The following is a 14,105-nucleotide window of genomic DNA, read 5'->3' on the forward strand; positions in this document are numbered from 1 at the left end:
GGTTCCTGCAGCCCTGGAACAGCTCTGCGGTGCCCGGATCTTCTGGAAACTGGATCTGAGGAGCGCCTACAACCTGATTTGTATTCGACGTGGGGACGAGTGGAAAACGGCGTTTATCACCCCCTCAGGTCACTACGAATATCAGGTGATGCCCTTCGGACTTTCCAATGCTCCTGCTGTCTTCCAGGGGTACATGAATGAGATTTTCCGCGAATACCTCAACCGTTTCGTCATTGTGTACATCGATGATATGCTCATCTACCCTCTCTGAACACCATCATCACGTCATCAAGGTTCTAGAAGTTCTGCGTCATCATCAATTGTACCTGAAACTGGAAAAGTGTGAGTTCCATACCACTTCGATTCACTTTCTGGGATACATCATCAAGCAACGGGGCATCCAGATGGACCAGAGGAAAGTGGAGACTATCCAAAACTGGGCACAACCAACTGCTGTAAAAAAACTTCAAAGATTCCTCGGCTTCGCTTACTTCTACAGAAGATTCATTAAGAAATACAGTTCCATCAGTGCACCCCTCACCTCGACTCTGAAAGGCCGGCCCAAGTCCCTGTCCTTATCACCAGAGGCCATACTGGCCTTTCAACGCCTCAAAGAAGCCTTCACGACCGCTCCTATTCTCGTTCATCCCAATCCGGATCTTCCTTTTGTCGTGGCGGTAGATGCCTCCTCCACAGGGGTATGAGCGGTCCTATCTCAGCGGCAGGGTGAGCCTCCCAAACTCCTTCCATGTGCTTTCTTCTCCAAGAAACTGTCCCCGGCAGAGCGCAACTATGAAATTGGAAACCGGGAGTTGCTCGCCAGTAAACTGGCTCTGGAGGTATGGAGACATTGGCTGGAGGGAGCTAATCACCAGTTCGAGGTCATAACAGATCACCGTAATCTAGAGTACATCAGAGAGGCTAAGAGATTGAATCCTCGTCAGGCCAGTTGGGCCCTCTTCTTCACTCGATTTCACTTCCAAGTCACCTATCGACCAGGTAGTAAGAACTGAAGAGCAGATGCTCTCTCCCTTCTTTATCACTCCTCTTTGGACGAAAACACACCAGAAACCCATTCTTCCTCCAGCCGTGATCCTTAGCCCCATCATCTGGGAGATCGACAAACAGATCGCCCAGGAGAACCGTCGTCATCCCGTTCCGCCGGGAGGTCCTGAAGGGCTCACCTTCGTCCCTCTACACCTTCATACAGCCCTTCTGGCTCGCACTGCTCCGGGCTCTGGACATCCAGGTAGCAAGCATACCCTTTTGCTCCTCAGACAACGGTACTGGTGGCCTTCCATCTCCAAGGATGTCTTCCGTTACATCAAGGGATGCTCAGTCTGTGCCATTACCAATACTCCCCGTAAACTTCCTGAAGGCAAACTTGTTCCACTACCCATACCCAGACGTCCTTGGTCTCCTTTCGGGGTGGATTTCATGACTGATCTTCCCCGATCCGAAGGTAACACCTGTGTGTTTGTAGCGGTAGATAGTTTTTCCAAAGGATGCAAACTTATACCCTTACCGGGTTTCCCCACGGCTCTCGGAGCTGCTGAAGCTCTCTTCAACCATGTCTTTCACAATTTCGGAATTCCTGAGGACATTGTCTCGGACAGAGGACCTCAGTTCATCTCCCGAGTCTGGCACGCCTTCTTCAAACTCCTTGGAGTTACCGTCAGTCTTTCGTCCGGATATCATCCACAAACCAACGGCCAGACTGAGCGGAAGATTCAAGAGATCAGACGGTATCTTAGAACATACTGCCACCAGTACCAAGACAGCTGGAGCCGATATCTCCCCTGGCCGGAATATGCCCAGAACTCCCTACCGGGCTCACCCCCTTTCAGTATATCCTCGGGTATCAACCCCCTCTCTTCCCTTGGTCGGGTGAGCCCTCGGAGGTTCCAGCTGTCGACTTCTGGTTTCGCGAGAGCGAGAGGGTATGGGACTCGGCTCACGTGCACCTCCAGCAGGCAGTGCGGAGGCATAAGGAGCAAGCGGACCGACGGCGAAGAGATTCCCCTCTGCACCAGCCAGGACAGAAGGTGTGGCTGTCAACGCGGGACATCCGTCTCTGCATGCCTTGCCGTAAGCTGAGTCCTCGATACATCGGACCATTCACCATACAGAGACAGCTGAATGAAGTCACCTACAAACTCAACCTACCACCTCACTACAGGATTGCACCTTCTTTTCATGTCTCTCTCCTCAAACCCTTCACTGATTCTATCACTCCTCTTCCCACAGATAAACCTTATGATGAAGTTTCGTGTCATCTTCCATCCATGTTCATAGAGACTTTATACTGCAAGCTAAGTCATTCTTACCAGCTCTAAATCTGTTTATTCACCATTGTATCTGGAGTTCGTTCCATTCTGCTGATTAAATATATATTACACTCCACCCTCTGTTGTCTTCCTGTCTGTAACCTGACACTGTGCAGCTGTGCTGACAAAACTGGACAGGTAAAAAGTGTGGAAAGGTCCGGTAAGGGTCAAGACACAAGAGGTCGCACCACGCTCGTTTATGGTGCAGGCTTCAAAAGTGGATGGGGAGCTGATATGGAACCACAGGCCATTACAGGTGGTGCCTAAAGAATACCCAAATGCTGCGAATACATGCGAATTAGTAAGTTATTGTAGTTAAAAAGAACAGGGTTATCTGTTTGACAATTCTTAAGGCAAGTGAAAATATTAAGTTTACAGATGTTTGCATAAGAAGTAGAAAGTAAAAGTAAAAGGGGGACGTGTCATAGAGATTAAATAACATGTGTTATAGGTGGCCAATAAGAAGACGGTGTGCTGAAGGGGTGTGGTTAAGTGGTTGCACGCCGGAAGTGATAACATGTATGCTTGTTAGAGATGTGTAAAAAAAAGAGTTCTCAACAAGAAGTCGTTGTGTGTGATTTGACAGTCCTGATGATCGTATGCAAATCTCTCAACAAACAGATATCAAACATAAATCTAGACAAACAAAACACCTAACAGGAGAGCTAAAAGCCGCTGCATCCATGCATGCCACCATCTTGTCGAGATATTGATATATCTGTTGTGGAATTTTCTTATTCCTTAAACTAGGTGAGTCAGCACAGACAAACGCAACGCACAAAGATGCATGAGGTTTCTTTGCAAAGAATTGTATTGTCGTTTAATCTGCATCATAAGCGATGAGCATGGTGCAGAAAAAAGGCCCTCTTTCCTCCTGCATTCATGCATTATATAGTATTCAAACGTGACACCCCCTCCCTTTGCCCTCCAGCCCATTATCACAAACAGAACATATTGGCCTTTGCTCGAGGGCAAAGGCATGATGCGTATAGAGAAAAACATTAAACACCTTAAAGAAAAACACTTCATGAAGCAAGGATAGAATAACAGGAAGAAAATCAAAGATAACGCTTCATGAAGCAAGACTAGAAAATTTCCATTACATATCTATGAGAAAACGCTGCACAGTTATAACCCAAAAAGCATAAATGTCAATTAATCTTTCTAATTTTGTTAACCAAAAAAATCATACATGTAAATGGCTAATATTATCTTTTCAGTTATGACTTCCATTAATGGAATTAACATTGTTTTCATCTCATTATCTTGTATACATTTTCACACATTGGGATTTCTAACACATTGTTACCGTAATGAGGTATGTTGAATGAGGATCCATTTGCAGTTTTATTAAAAGCTTAGTCGTACAGGCAAGGACAATCACCAACAAACTTGGCAGCAACCAATTGTAAGTTCCTGTAAATGGGGCAAACAGTCCAGTGCAGGCAGCTAGAATGTCCAGGGGAATAAATAATCCAAAGTAACACACAGGTAATCAAGAAAAATGCTCAGGATTGCTAACCGGGCTAAACAAGACTTTGCAACGAGTGCATGGATGAGGGTGACTGATATACCTCTCCTAATGCAGTTCAGATGCAAGTGTATTCAGCTTCAGGCATGTGGGAAATGAAATCCAAATAGGGATCAATATTCTGGAGAGGGTTCCCTCTGGTAGCGAGTGGAGGGGTCTGCAGGAGCCTTGCTCATGACGGTTACAACTAACTCTGCTGTGTAAATATTTCTTCAATGCCAAGTTGCCTACCACATGGTGCTATGTGGTAGGGAATAAGACTAAGATTAAGATAATATATGGTTGCATTTGGTGACTTACACAGCCAAGTGAGAAATTGAAAAACACATATGAAGAAATTTACTGTCATCCTGCCAAAACACACTTTGTCCAATATCTCCATTAATTCACAAATTCACAGATGATCATCATCTTGCAATGGCCGAAAGCACAACTTGGTCGACCCTGCATAACTATGAAACTCATCCGTGTTACAGCTAAACCCGCGTTACTTTGCGCCCCGCTCTCCCCTAAAAGTTTACTTTAAAAATGAACTTTAAAAGTACATATTTTCCTAAATGTTTCTCAAGTAAATGTAACGAAATAAATGAAGCATAACCCACCTCTGCTTTTAAGTGTTCACTGGTGAATTCTACAGTACAGAACTTAGAAATTAACCTCTTCTTTCTTGTAGGTCTTTTTTGTTGAGTCTCTTTGTGATGACCCAGACATCATTGCAGAAAACATTAAGGTACATTTTCGTCTCGAAGATCGTTTGTTTATTACATCAATGTTTCTGTACGTGTGTGTTTCATTTGCATGGACTGTGTGTGTTTTCTTTGTCATCTAATGTATTTGAGTTGATTTTATAAGCTGTTGGTTGAATCTCAAAACAGAAAATATACTTGTATAGGTAAGAAATATAAGAAAAGAGGAGAAGTGTTTTTGTTTATTGAAGACAGTCTGACAGCTCTTTATTTTGAAACACATTTTAAGGACAAGTCTGCTGAAGAATAACAAAACAACACGTGTGTGCACCGTACAAAATACAATAAAATGTTGTGAGCGTTTGTGTAGCAAGTGAAGCTGAGCAGTCCAGATTACATGAGCTGTGATAAAGAGGAGGCAGTCGCTGACTTTCTCAAGAGGATCGACTGCTACAAACTAACATACGTTCCTCTGAATGATGACAGAGACAGGTGAGTTAATCCATATACACTGTAAAAAAAATTAATGTTCTTTTTTACAGATTTTCCACATCCGCCCCAGCTCCCAGAAACAATTAGTTAATTTTGCATTATGGTAAAAGAGGAAAAATGGGTAAAACTATTTATTATATTTCATGATCCTGTTCTCTTTGTAGTTATTTTTCTAGTCCAGGCTGACAGGATCATGACAGCCCATGTCTTTTTTTTTATTCATTATCGGTTATCAGTGTACGCACTTCACCTGTTGCCCTCGTTATTCCTATTTTTAATGCCTTTGTAGTTTGCTGTCCGGGTTCGATTGTCTGCATCCCTGTCTTGTTCAGTTTCCCCTGGTCTCTAAGTTATGTTAAGTCAAGTTTTGTTTGGTTAAAGGTATTTGTCCTGTCAACACAATAGTTTAACCGGTGAAAGACTGGTGATAAACTGCTAAACCAGTAATGAATGCATTAACGAGACAACAGCATTCAATATCTTTCAGCCAATTCATGAGGGGGATGTGACAGAATATCACTATTATTATAATTGTTAATGAAAGCAGACAGCAGAAAAGTAAACTCCACAATACGAAAATGTAACTTTATTATTAATGAGCAAGGACACATGCCATTGTGTGTAGATGTGATATTTGTCAAAATATGCACTTTCCGGTACATCTGCATTAAATTAAAATGTGACAAAATAGTGTATTGACCTGCGTTTAAATGACAACTCACAAAGATAGTGGTCCCGTCACATGAAGCATCCTCCGTCTTGGTTGCAGAGAGGTCCGGGATGCCAACAGGTACTGAGGAGAGATAGAGGGGAGAAGTAACAGGAGTCAAACTAGGACTGAGGGTAAATGTGGCTATAGCAAAAACTAAGACTATGGGAAAGCAAAAAGTCTAAACGTGCTAGACTTTGGCAGTCAGAGCTGGCAAAAACATGCAACGGTCTTTCACAGACAACAGAAAACAAGAGGGATTAAATAGAGAAACCCAATAAACGGGAAGAGGCTGCAGTTGAGGACTGATGAGATAATATGGGTGCTAATGGCCGGGGAATGATCTACAGTTGAAAGAGTGATGTAGTAATAAGAAACCGGTGAGAGGGAAAGCACCTCAAAAGCTGGTAGAGAAATTCACAGGCAACAGCTCTGGTGGACATTCCTGCAGTCACCATTCCAAATGCAACTTGCGACATCTGTGGCATTGTGCTGTGTGATAAAACTGCACATTTTAGAGTGGCCTTTTATTGTGGCCAGCCTAAGGCACACCTGTGCAATAATCATGCTGTCTAATTAGCATCTTGATATGCCACACCTGTGAGGTGGATGGAGAAGTGCTCACTAACACAGATTTGGACAGATTTGTGAGCAATATTTGAGAGAAATAGGACTTTTGTGGACATAGAAAAAAGTCTTAGATTTTAGGGTTTGGCTCAGGAAAAATGGGGGCAAAGACAAAAGGATAAATTAGAAATCGCATAATTTCATTCTATATAGTAGGCAAAAAGCTAAACAAGAATAAACTAGAAAATTAAGACTGACTAAATGACAACATAGCTGTGACATTCAGAACAGGTGTAAAACAAAATGATCTGACAAGAGGCAAGAGAAAAACAGGAATATAAATGGAAGAACATTTGGATGCAAAACGAGGAACAGGAGCGAAGAGAGAGAGAACGATGACCAAACCCAGGTGAGGAGAATGAAACAATAACAAGATAATTAACAGGATCCCCTGATGGAGGGAACGAGACGTTGTGTCCTTCATGCTACAACGTTGGCCGGCCGCTGCAGCAGTCGAGACATGATTCTCAGGCTCCTCAGAACGAATGCAGGACGCCGTCTTCCTTGTATACCCGGATATCCGGGGAGGAGTCCGGCATGCAAATTGAATGCACCAATTTTATTGTCCTTTTCGAGTCAGTCAGAGATGACAGGTTCTCAAGTCAAACCCCTTTCTGTCGACACAACGGAGGTTACATACGAAACAGAGATGTTTAAACTTTTTTTTTACGTACATGGCGGTTTGAGTGTCACAGACATTAGACCAAAATACAACCAACAAAATATTTAGAACTGAATCAAATGTTAAACTAACATCTTAAGGACTTAAATATCAATGTGAAATAAATGAAATGCCTGGAGCAGTACTGTTCATGTCAGTTGTAAGAGTTTAGTGTGTGGTCTCTGTGTGTTCACAGGAATCTGTCGTACATTAAGATCTTTAACGTGGGAAGTAGGTTTCTGGTGAATCAGGTTCAGGATCACATTCAGAGCCGTATCGTCTACTACTTGATGAACATTCACGTCACTCCTCGTACCATCTACCTCTGTCGACACGGAGAGAGTGAGCTCAACCTTCGGGGACGCATCGGAGGTGATTCTGGTCTCTCACCTGGTGGAATCAGGGTAAAACAACTGGTGTAGATAATCCTGCTCATTACACAGCTACATGCCACAGGAGTAAATTACTTGACAAAGAATATTTATGTAGAATATTTTATTAGGTCATTTAAAACAAATTAAAGACTACAGACTTTAAGTCCAGACACCACACTGAGTTGAAATGACGCACAAATTGATTTAATAATTTGTAAATATGATCTTGTATTAATGAGACATTTCTATTAAATTTGATAATTAAATTGCTTTGATCTAGACGACTCCCAGATGAGCGGTGTCAATTTAAGTGGTTGAATAACAAATCTTGGAAACCAGGTGCTGTTTTAGCTGTTCCCGTTGATGTTTGTGTCAGTTTGCTGCTGTTCTGGGCGAGTACATCCGAGGTCAGTGTATCCAGGACTTGAAGATCTGGACCAGTCACATGAGAAGAACCATCCAAAGCGCTGAAGCGATCGGTGCATCTTACGAACAGTGGAAGGCCCTGAATGAGATTGATGCTGTGAGTCTGGCCAGTATGACATTGACTGGTGTTGTGGGGTTTGACTGTGAAATGATGAGATACCATCGTCATGAAGTGTGTGTGTGTGTCTGCAGGGTGTGTGTGAGGAGATGACGTATGAGGAGATTCAAAGTCATTTTCCTGAGGAGTTTGCGCTCCGAGACCAAGATAAATACCACTACCGCTATCCAAAGGGTGAGGTGAGTCACCGCTTCACATGTTCATCTGCTAATGAAAAAGCTTGTGCCATGTTATTACTTGATGATCTTGAATCAAACTAAGGAGCAGTCCGGTGACACACGTGTCAATTAAGATTTAGGAAAAACTGTGAAGAAATGCTCTCAGAGTGCATTTACTGTACATGACATGTAGTAAAACAAATAAAAACACTTTTCTTTGCATTGTGTGAAAACTTTGAAGTTCACACAACAGTAAGGCTTTTGTCAGGGGTGAGGTGGGGAAGAACCCAGATGCAGGCAGTGGTTACAAAAAATTAACAGGGTTAAACAAGCAATAATAATGAAAGGGTTGGGGTGGGATAATTAAAATCACAAACAGGGGAGGCGGTGGGAAGTCCAGAGGGGCTGGAACACCGGATGGACAGCCAGCTGGCTCACCGGTTGATGGACAGGACTGGATGCCTGGGCAGGGCCCCGCGCCCCCCTCCGTTGCTGCTTATTTTTAAGCCGGACCATCCGACTGGTGGCCGGCCGCAGGAACGAGGTGAAGGGCGTGGCTGGTTCCGGGATGGAAGCCTCTGATGAGGACCCCCAGGACTCTCTCCTCGCTCGCCCTGAAGGCTGGCTGGTGGTGGAGAGGTAGCAGGAGATGAGGCAGATTGTACAGCGGTACCCCAATTTTCAGGGCGCGACCCTCAGGGATGGCGACCAATGGAGATCCAGGGTCTCGGATGAACTGAGACCCTGGGCTCCAGTCGGATCATGGTGAACCTAATCACGCCATCGGAGTCCAGCGGTCTCAGCACCTCATCTCTGCCGGCGATAGAGGGTTCCTGAGGCCGCGGTTATACAATGCCACCACCTCCGCCTCCCTAAAGACCACCTCCTCTGCAGCCTTCAGGAACCTGTCCGCATATTCCGTGAAATCTGAGTTCCCTTGGTGAAGACTGCAAAGGAGGTGAGCCTGACGAGATCACTGAGGGGTGAGGCGAGGAAGAACCCAGATGCAGGCAGCGATTACAGGGTAGCAAACAAGACTTTAATAAATAGGAAAATAGAAAAACCCACGATGGGGGACAGACAATGTAACTAAATAGTATATAGAAAGCAAACCAAAAACTTCCCGGCGAAAAACTTCCTTTATGCCACAATGCTTTGCCTGCTGTAGCGACCCGGGTATCCTTCCAAGGTCCCTCAGCCGAAAAGGTAAATGAATGGGCATGCTATCTTCCTTTTATACCGTATGTACAGGGCGGAGACTCGCATGCAGCGCCATTTGCCAATTTCATTGGCCTTTTAAAAAGTACAATCAGAGTTGATACCCCAATGCTTGTTAACCCAATTGTTGTGTCGACAGAATGGGGTTTGACTTGAGAACCTATAATTTCTGACTGACTTGAAAAGGCCAATGAAAATTTTCGAATTAAATTTGCATGCCGGTGTACACCCGGATATCATAAGGGATAAAAGGGAGCTGGCGTGCTGCAATCATGAGGATACATCAGACGGAACCGCCGTGAGGGAGGGTTACTATGTGTGGAGCACTAGGCCTGGTTAGAGCCACCCACTAGATGCTCAAGTAACCGGCCTAAGGGGGCAGGGCTGCTACGCCCAGCCCGCCACCTTGGTTGTTACGTATGGCTGTTTTCAGTCCAATATGTAACACTTCTGTTTTGTCCGAGTTCAGTATTAAAAAGTTGTTACTCATTTAGTTTTTTATACCGACTATGCATTCCACTATTCAATGGAATTGCTGTGTTTTATGAGGCTTCGAGGAAATATAAAGTTAAGTATCATTAGCATTACAGTGAAAGCTAACTCTGTTATATTATATCTCCTAGAGGTAACATGTACTGTATAATGTGAAGAGCATAGGCCCAAAGACTGAGCCCTGTGGTAAACCGTACTGGACTTGCGATTTGCGGGACACCTCATTGTTTATTGCTACACATTGAAAACTGCCGGATAAATACGATCTATACCATTTCAAAGTATTCCCTTAATGCCAACATAATTTTCAAGTCTATGTAGGAGCGTACTGTGGTAAATGGTGTCGAATGCAGCACTAAGGTCTAGCAGCACCAATAAGGAGATACAACCTCGGTCAGACACCAAAAGCAGATAATTTGTAACTCTGATCAAAGCAGTCTCTGTACTGTGATGTGCTCTAAATCCGGAGTGGAAATGTTCACTGATATCATTCCTTTGGAGGAAGAAATATAATTGAGTTTATACAACTTTTTCCAGAAGTTTAGATATGAAAGGTAGACTCGACACAGGTCTGTAGTTAACTAGTTTTCTAGGGTAGATTTTTTTTGTCAAGAGACCTTATAACAGCCACCTTATATGCTTTAGACACATGTCCTAGTTTCCAATGACAAGGACTCTGCGGGCATTAATAGTTATGATAAGAACCCACCAAATTCTTTAATAAAATCTGTGTGGTGCCCTGGAGGCCTTTATAAAATAGCCAGAATACATTTTATAAATGTTTTATCCGTAGTATTAGGTATTGTTACACGAATTACCATGACTTCAAAATAATTGTATTTAGAATTAGACTTCTGGGAAATGCTAAAATTGTTATTTTGGAGTGCAGCGACACCTTCCCCTCTGCCTTTCAGTAGAGTCTCAAGTTTATAATTTACATTTACATTTAGTCAGTTAGCAGATGCTTTTTTCCAAAGCTGTTGTGATCCTGCCTCTCCTTGTCTTAGTTTTTCAAGTCTTGTGGCAGGATCATGTCAGACCCATGTGTTTTAAGCAGAGTAAAGGTATGGCATTGTTTGTTTTGTAATGACATGCTCTCTCTTTCCAGTGTTGCGTCCTTTAGCCCTGCCCCCTTGTTTCTCGGTTAGTTCCCCATGAATGTTTCATCACACTCACCTGTCCACCCAGTTCCCCATTAGTGTTAAGTCTTATCACCTGCCTATCACCGTCCCTGGTCTATCTTCCCGTTAGTGGTTCATTCCGTTGACCTGGCCGTCACCCTCCCTTTGTGATCATCCTTAGTTAGTGTTTCCCTTTATATTGTCTTAGTGCCCTGTTGTCCTTTGTCGGTTCATTGTACATACTCTCCGTAGTCTGCCCTACATACCCTCCTCCGTGTTTAAATTGAAATATTTCCCTTGTTCCTGTTGCCAAGTTGGTGGACTTTTTTTATTTTTCATCCTTAAGACTTTGTTTTGTCCCCCTTGTGGGAAGTTTTGGGTTTGCCTACTTGTTTTGTTCATGTTTTCCCCATCGTGGGTTTGGGCATGTTGTGCATTTTGTGTATTAAGCGAAGTGAGACGGCAAGCGGACAGTTGTTTATGCCATTGTGTCTGCTCCCTGACCTGGGCCCCAGTGAATCCATTTTTGTTCATTGAGACTATGTGCCATATTTCTAGACAGAAGGACAGCACCTGCCCCTGTTCCAGGTATTTATAAAAATGATTTGTAGGCACCACTCAGACAACCTCTATGTTAACATTCTGATCAAAAGGAGTAGAAGCCATAACTCACCGGATTTAAAGAGTAATTGCGACTAACCAAAGTTGCTCGATGAATCGTAGTATACACGCTTGAAAGAGAAAAACTAGAAAAAACTGGATGGCAAGCTGATGTTCCACAGTGTAACCAGAAAGAAAGCCAGTACGCTAATGTTATGCTAATGGCGTTGAGTAAACTATCAATTTTGGTTTGGAATCTTCAATTAAATAACAAGACAGGGTTATTGAGATATCAGGATAAGTTAGCAACGACAGTGATAAACACACTAATATTAAAACGAAGTGCAAGTGCAAGGTTACAAACAAACAGCTAGCAGCGAGGCAGACAGGCATCAGCCAAATTCATTTAACTTGTGGAATGCCTAATAAATTAAAAATAAATAAAAATAAATTAAGCAGTGCTTCCCAATTCTGGTCCTGGAGAAGCTCCAGCACTGCACATTTCGAAGATCTCTCTAATCAAACACACATTTCTACTTATCAGGTTGTTACCGTAGTGAAGTTTCCAAGACCTCAGATGAGTTTGTCAGATAAGAGTTACATCTAAAATGGGCAGTGGGTCCTCAGAATGCGAAAAAGGTTTTTCTTTTTCAGTTGAAAACATTAAATAGTTTGGTGATTCAAAACAATTCAACAGTGCACGAACATCTTTCACACAGAAGACTTGACAGTGTAAAGCATTAAATTGATGATGTGTGTGTTTGTTTGTGTGTGTTAGTCGTATGAGGATGTGGTTCAGCGTTTAGAGCCTGTGATCATGGAGCTGGAGCGACAGGAGAATGTGTTGGTCATCTGTCATCAGGCCGTCATGCGCTGTCTGCTGGCATACTTTCTGGACAAAAGTGCAGGTAGACCTAATAAACATTTACATTTAAACATATATCCAAAGTCACAGATTTTAACGTCTTTGTTACGAATGTAACGTCTCTGTTACGAATGTAACCTCGGTTCCCTGATGGAGGGAACGAGACTTTGTGACAAGACTGATAGAATGAGGTTTGACTTGAGAACCTATCATCTCCGATTATACTTTGAAAAGGCAAATTAACTTGGCGAATGGTTGTCCAGGGTGGAAAAGTGATTGACTGAGCTGCTTTGGTGTGTGTACATGTGATGTTGTGTTTAGATGAGCTGCCGTATCTGAAGTGTCCTCTGCATACAGTGCTGAAGCTCACACCTGTGGCCTACGGTCAGTGCAATTGTACAATTCAAATTTTTTTGCAGGGTAAAGAAAACTATAATTTTTAATAGAAGCTTTTTTATTTTACTGAATTATACATTTTATATTTAATTTCATTACCACACATTGTGTTCATTATTTGTTTGTTTGTTGGTCCAGGCTGTAAAGTTGAGTCAATCTTTCTGAATGTTGAAGCAGTGAACACACATAGAGAAAGACCAGCGGTGAGTACATTAAAACTCAATGTAATTTACCCCAAAACTAAACATTTCAGGGACCGTCTCAAGCTTAAAAAAGACACAAAAGCATTATAAAAGAATTCCACGTGACTTGTGCCAGATATTTAAAGTATACTGTATGTGTTCCGGAGGCATACCAGTGGGTTTGCTGAAAGCCAGAGGAAACATAATCCATTATTTGATGATAGTGTTAACCTGTGTCTCTATTCTTGATTTTACCAAACCGAATCTGATCATGTTGTTATCATGACCACCTGACAGATGCAATGCATTCTGGTTAGAAAATGTGGTATTTGACATGAAAGCAAAGCGAGACCAGCTGCTGTCCCCAATCAACTGTGAAAGCTTTGATGATGACACATTTGTTATTTTTATCGGCCGGACTGGACACGTGTGTATATTCCAGTTGACAAAACCAGCATATGTTGGTTAGGTAGGTTTTGAAGCATGGTAGCTGGTTTGTGCTGGTCATGTTCTAGTTTAAGATAGTCCTAAACCAGCGAATGCCCAGCTTAACCAGCACAAACCAGCTACCATGCTTTAAAACCTACCTTACCAGCATAGGCTGTTTTTTCAACAGGGATAGGACATGTGTTTGCATGTGTTTCACATCTCTTCAGTTGGTGATAGGCTAGTGTAGTTCAACTCAAACAAGCCTACAAGGTAAGCAGTCTGGCAGCAGAAGTCAATAAAAGCATTTAAGTGTTTAGTGTTCTCAGAATTTGGGTGAGTAAGATCTTGGAAGTGGGGGGGGTATGGTGTGTCTGTGACATGAGATTTGGGATCAGTAAATTGAAATACAATAAATCTCCTGGTAACAATGTTTTTTTTTTGCAAATTTTACAAGGAATTTCAAAAGCCGCATTCTGACAATGTGTTAAAAGAAGCTATAAAATGCGGTCAATAACCTCTATCATTGTGTCAGGGATTGATTAGTTTCATCTCTGGTTACTTGGCTGTAACCCTGTTCCCTGAAAATGCAGGAACGAGATGCTGCGTTTCAAACGATATAGGCGAAAGTCTTTGTTCGACCTGTTGTGAAGCATGTGTCAAACACGGCCACATTTTTGGCTTTAAATAATCTCG

At 42.7% G+C, this 14,105-nt stretch overlaps 1 protein-coding gene across 4 annotated transcripts in view; it reads left to right on the forward strand.

Annotated features, from left to right (window-relative positions):
* LOC306906856 (6-phosphofructo-2-kinase/fructose-2,6-bisphosphatase-like) overlaps nucleotides 1-14,105 on the forward strand; it is a 52,761-nt gene that overhangs the window by 20,660 nt on the left and 17,996 nt on the right. For 3 of the 4 annotated variants that reach the window (XM_079478544.1, XM_079478546.1, XM_079478545.1), the window contains exons 6-13: nucleotides 4,532-4,588; nucleotides 4,915-5,036; nucleotides 7,230-7,437; nucleotides 7,784-7,930; nucleotides 8,026-8,130; nucleotides 12,319-12,448; nucleotides 12,727-12,789; nucleotides 12,940-13,004. In XM_079478544.1, the coding sequence (XP_079334670.1) occupies nucleotides 4,532-4,588; nucleotides 4,915-5,036; nucleotides 7,230-7,437; nucleotides 7,784-7,930; nucleotides 8,026-8,130; nucleotides 12,319-12,448; nucleotides 12,727-12,789; nucleotides 12,940-13,004 (897 nt within the window). The remainder of the gene's footprint in view (nucleotides 1-4,531; nucleotides 4,589-4,914; nucleotides 5,037-7,229; nucleotides 7,438-7,783; nucleotides 7,931-8,025; nucleotides 8,131-12,318; nucleotides 12,449-12,726; nucleotides 12,790-12,939; nucleotides 13,005-14,105) is intronic. The other variant, XM_079478543.1, reaches the window with a different exon arrangement.

Source organism: Barbatula barbatula, assembly GCF_947034865.1.
Source record: "Barbatula barbatula genome assembly, chromosome: 17".
In the NCBI taxonomy this organism is placed as follows: domain Eukaryota; kingdom Metazoa; phylum Chordata; class Actinopteri; order Cypriniformes; family Nemacheilidae; genus Barbatula; species Barbatula barbatula.